Consider the following 4,936-nt stretch of genomic DNA (forward strand, 5'->3'; position numbering starts at 1 on the left):
TCTTGAACTGTTGTCACCACAAATTGGGAGAGTACAGAAGGACTTTACAAGAGATCCCAACCTTTCGGCTCGACGATTCAATGTCGCCGCCGAGGATTGAACCATTGCTCTGGTACCCTTGTCAGGCCCCTGAGTGTGCTTTGAGCAATTTGAAAAGTTTGGGGAAGAATGAGAGAGAAATTGAGTGACCATACTGTTAAACTTGCTCAAAGGTTAAACAAGCTCAAATGACGAGTGAGCATACAAACCCAGGCGCTTCCTCTGGGGTGATGTCAGCCGTTGGATTCCTTCTTTCAAAGCCGTTGGATAACTGAATCGCATGACACCCATTCTTCAGAAGATCATCTTCAGTATTGGCTGTATCTTCTTCCTCTCGGCGGTCTTGACATCCGCGCGAGCCCAGCCTCCAGTCCTCCCCCGGCCGCCGTGCTGCCGCCGGTCGCCGGGCCCCGCCTCTCCGGCTCCGCTCCGACCAGCCCTCAACCCTGGCCCCGCCACTGCTCGAAAGCACAGATAATTTCTGGTTTCCTTCCTTACATTCTACAGTTCTATCCAGGAGCGGATAGGGGTGCTATGCTTCGCCTTGGCCTCCATCCTTGCCCCCACTTCTCCCCGCCGCAACCCCACCCCACCCTCCCCCGCCGGTTGGCCGCCTCTCCGCTCCCAAGGCCCCCCTTTCCATCCGCCTTCACCGCGCTCCAAGCTCGAAACCCTCCGCTTCAGGCCGCCGTCAGCGGAGCCGCCTCCGGGGAGGAACGGCGGGGCGTGGATGAGGGCGAGGAAGGCGCGGACCTGCACGAGGCGCTCACCAAGACGCGGCGGCTCGTCGAGTGCGCCATGTTCGCATCCGTTGCTGGTCTCGCCTACTTCCTCAGCAACTCCCTCGCCATCGAGGTCTGCAATGCTTTTCTGTTCCCATGTGGGTTTCTATCTGTTTATTCATTCCACTGTTGATAGGTACATGACACTGCTGTCTTCTTTTGCTGATGCAGAATTACTTCAGCTGCTTTTTTCCGTTGCCAATAGTCATCTCCTCCTTAAGATGGGGATTAGAAGCCGGCAGGAAAACTATGGTAAAGTCTGATCAAATGGTTCACCTGGCATATATAGCTTTGATGCATTTTTATTTATGGCATTGCCTCATCAGGTGGCTACTGTTTTACTGCTCTTCACATTGTCTGGCCCTGTCAAAGCATTGACTTATCTGGTAAGTATCTCCTCCGTGATATATGATTCATATCGTAGTTGTACCATCGGCATGTGATTACTTAGAAACATCTAAAGTTGGCAGCTCACATATGTACCTTGAAACTAATGGGTGTTGGTGCTGAAATTTGAGTGTTGAGTCGGGGGCTTCAACATCATTGTCATTGAAATGAACACTAGCTCCATTTTCTATAACAAAAAATCAGTATATCTTAGCGCTAAAAGAAATCAGTATTCTGAGGGAAAGAAATTATTTCACTAGAGACTTCAAGCTATGACAGGAAGGGTTAACAGTTATCAATCATCTAACTACAGTATTTCATTTTTCATTTTAGTACTTCAGTTTTGGTGTTGTTGGTAAATTTACCTTGTTTCCCCCGTTAGCTTCTCTATACATATTGGTCCATTTTCGTTCCGTGTCTTCTTTGGAACTTGAAAGATTGAAAGAACCCTGCATTCATTTGTTATGACTGAAGACATTCTTACATTCATTGGCCTTGTTTTCCTGCAGCTTATGCATGGAGTAGTTGGTCTATCCATGGGTACTATGTGGAGGTGAGGAATACAAAGGTTAAAAGGTGAAGCTTTCGCTTTCACCTTTGGCCTGCATCAGAGGTGCATGTATGCAGCTGTAGCTTCCAGTCGATTTATATTGACTTTGAGTAACGGTAACATTTTTTTCCTCCTCTATCATCAGGTTGGAGACCAATTGGATTGTTTCCATCATAATCTGCGCAATTGTAAATATCTTTTCTCAATTGGTATTTCATATCTATAGATGTATTTCTGATCATGTATGGATTACACATGAACCTCATAGCTTTGGATTGGAACTTGACAACATTACCATGTAGTTTCTATATGAAAATATGAATCAGATTGTCTAGTTCATGATTGCTAATACTCCCTCCATATCAAAATATAAGACGTTTTTGTAGGCTAGTTTGGCCTACAAAAGTGTCTTATATTTTGGTACAGAGGTAGTAGTTGCAAATCTCTGCATTATTTCTTGTACACCTCTTAGATAAATGGTTACCTTTGTGCTATTCTGTCACAAAATTACCAAGCAAATTAAAACCAGCACCAAAAATGCTTACGTTGTTTTCATTATTTTTAACATATGAAATAGCAAATTGCAATTGCTATCACTTCAGGAAGGCAACACATTGCCAGTTCGTGTTTCTTCTTAACTTTACATGATGTCTAATTTCACTCAACGAAACTTCCTCATAATAGGAGAATAGAGGTGGAAGAGTCAAGATACAATAGATGCTGGTGCATAAGCTCATGTGCCCTTGAGGAGAAAGGAGGTAGTTGATAGTTCCATCTAATATCAGAATTCAGGATCGTTGAGTGGAAATAAGTAGACAGCCAGTTTTGCTAATAACAAAATACAAGATTATTCGGTAAGAAATGGATACAAAGATCCAGATTTGCTTAGGAACTAAATCCTTGCCGGTTGTGATTGTCGATGTGAGATCTCTCTCAGTTCACCTGACTTGATCAAGAAGCAGAAGAGAACAAGGGAGAAGTTGGAGGAGAATTCAGAGCTTTGTTCCTCAATTCACACTTGGTCGTTCCTGAAAGACGGGCTAATATCGCCAACACACACTAAACCGGCCCACTGGCCCCACTCGCCATAACTTAACACACACTTCTTTCCGCACCACCCAGTACATAGCGGGCACACGAGTGGTGCTACTCTTACTTTTAGTCCTTAAATTGAATGTCAGCTGACAGTTTGCTTTGCAGATACGTGCAGTGGGAGCTTGTGGATATGTGTTAGTGACATCGTTCTTGATACGAGAAAATATTTTTCAGTTGGTATGCCTACTCAACACTATTAGACAGTATGATTGGAAGGAGGAGGGGGGGGGGGGGGGGGGGTATCTTCTTTAACTTCTACTCATTTCAGATAACCGTTAACATACATGCCTCCTTGACGTACATTCTGGCGGCGGCTGGTGTGAACACGATTCCATCCATGGATGCAATATATGTTATCTTTGGGACACTGGTAATTTTTAAGCTGCCAAATTACATTTATAGGATGAGCTGGTTCAGAAAGTAACTCGCCTTTCTTTGGCAGGTGCTGCTTAATTCTGGATTCTTTGTCTTCATACTGCATATAATTTACACAATCTTCCTGACTAAGCTGGGAATCAAGCCTTCACTGAGGCTTCCACGATGGCTGGGGAAAGCAACGTCTAGTTGATAGGTAGAATGCCACCATACTAATTTGTACTTGAAGATTTGCTCCCATGGCCTTTGTAATATGAGCATTGTTGTCCGGCTTTCTGGTAGATGATTGTGGTTTTACCGACAAGATTTTTGTTGGTTGCGATTCTGCATTGGTGGCATTGACTGATCGACAAGTGTTGTAGAACTTGTGAGACTTGTCGAGTATATTGCCCCGGTCACGCCTTTCATTTGAACTTTTTTTTTGCGGTGTTTCTGTTAATATATAATTTAGAATTTTGGGGCATTACTCCCTTCATCTGAAATTCTAAGTCATATTCATTTTATCCAAAGTCAAGCGTTCTTAAGTTTGATTTTCTGCATTCCCTTTACCTACATCACACCGGTTTACAGGATTACATGGCATTTGAATAAACTCTAACCCTAGCTAGCTAGAGACAACATTTATGTCTTGTTTGGTTGATGCTGCTGGGGAGTAAAACAGGGGTACGATTGGTTTCTGCCGGTGGCTCCACCTACCAACACTGGGCATCCAGCCCACTTTCTTGAGATATTTACCATCTCCTTTGAATTTCTCAAATTCTTTTTCTTATTGTTTTCCTTTCCAAACCAGAAATCTTGTCACCCAAAACTACAAATTGTATTTCCACAAAATATTTTCATGAGACATTTACTATCCTTTTACTTTTGCGTTTCCCCCTTGCAAGTTTATTTATTTATTTTTTAAATCAAAGGGGTTACCCCCTGCCCCAACTTTTATTAAAAGCAGAGGCAAACAGTGTAACCATGGTTCAACAGCTCTCGGTCGCAACCAGAAAGTAGTTGTGACGGACTTATTACAACTTAACAGAGGTAAACAGCGGAACACAAGCTACTACCATATAACCTATTAAACACCAACTGGTCATCTCCAAATGATCATAAGGAGCTCCCCACGGTGATGATCGAGCAGCCGCAGGCATTTGAGGAGCAGAGTAGCTTGAGCATCTGCGCACAACACTTTCCATTGATGAACAAAAGCTCCTACCAAACCCAGGATGCATTTCTTGCTTCATAACGTTCGACCCTGAGAAACAAAATCGTTGTGAAGCAACCATAAGCTCCACAAGGTAGCAGTCATAACCATGTTGATGACAGTAGCCTGCTTCTTTTGTTGCCAAAACATAGCTAAGGAATCAAAAGAACAGAGAATTGGAATATCAAGTACACCAACCACCACCTTCCAAGTTCTTTTTTGCAACAATGCAATGAAAGAATAAGTGTTGAACAGTTTCCAATTCATTGCAGAATACACAAGTAGGGTCAGCCACATGGCGCCGTTTAGCTAGATATCTCTAGTTAGACTTCTATTATGTAACATGAGCCAACAAAAATATGAATATTTGGTGGGGTCTTAATTTTCCAAATACATTCTGTAAGATTAGAAGATATCCCACCAAAATTGATTAGCTTGTACAAGGATTTCACAGAGTATGTGCCAGAAGGCTCAAGGGACCAAACAGGAACATCAGCTTCAGAAGATAGAACAATT

The 4,936-nt window shown here is 43.1% G+C and overlaps 1 protein-coding gene across 1 annotated transcript; it reads left to right on the forward strand.

Moving 5' to 3' along the window:
• Positions 1 to 331: 331 nt before the first annotated feature.
• Positions 332 to 3,684, forward strand: LOC109757019 (uncharacterized). The gene is made up of 8 exons (XM_040393477.3): positions 332 to 894; positions 993 to 1,073; positions 1,148 to 1,207; positions 1,718 to 1,761; positions 1,904 to 1,946; positions 2,959 to 3,030; positions 3,122 to 3,223; positions 3,296 to 3,684. The coding sequence occupies exons 1-8, from the start codon at positions 574 to 576 to the stop codon at positions 3,419 to 3,421; spliced, it is 849 nt and encodes a 282-aa protein (XP_040249411.2). The 5' UTR covers positions 332 to 573; the 3' UTR covers positions 3,422 to 3,684.
• The last annotated feature ends 1,252 nt before the right edge of the window (positions 3,685 to 4,936 follow it).

The sequence above is a fragment of the Aegilops tauschii genome, chromosome 6 (genome assembly GCF_002575655.3).
Source record: "Aegilops tauschii subsp. strangulata cultivar AL8/78 chromosome 6, Aet v6.0, whole genome shotgun sequence".
Taxonomy (NCBI): domain Eukaryota; kingdom Viridiplantae; phylum Streptophyta; class Magnoliopsida; order Poales; family Poaceae; genus Aegilops; species Aegilops tauschii.

Coding starts and splice junctions, on each gene's coding strand:
- LOC109757019 (XM_040393477.3), top strand. CDS start 574: ATGCTTCGCCTTGGCCTCCATCCTTGCCCCCACTTCTCCCCGCCGCAA. Junction 895..992: donor GCAACTCCCTCGCCATCGAG/GTCTGCAATGCT, acceptor TTGCTGATGCAG/AATTACTTCAGCTGCTTTTT. Junction 1,762..1,903: donor TCCATGGGTACTATGTGGAG/GTGAGGAATACA, acceptor CTCTATCATCAG/GTTGGAGACCAATTGGATTG.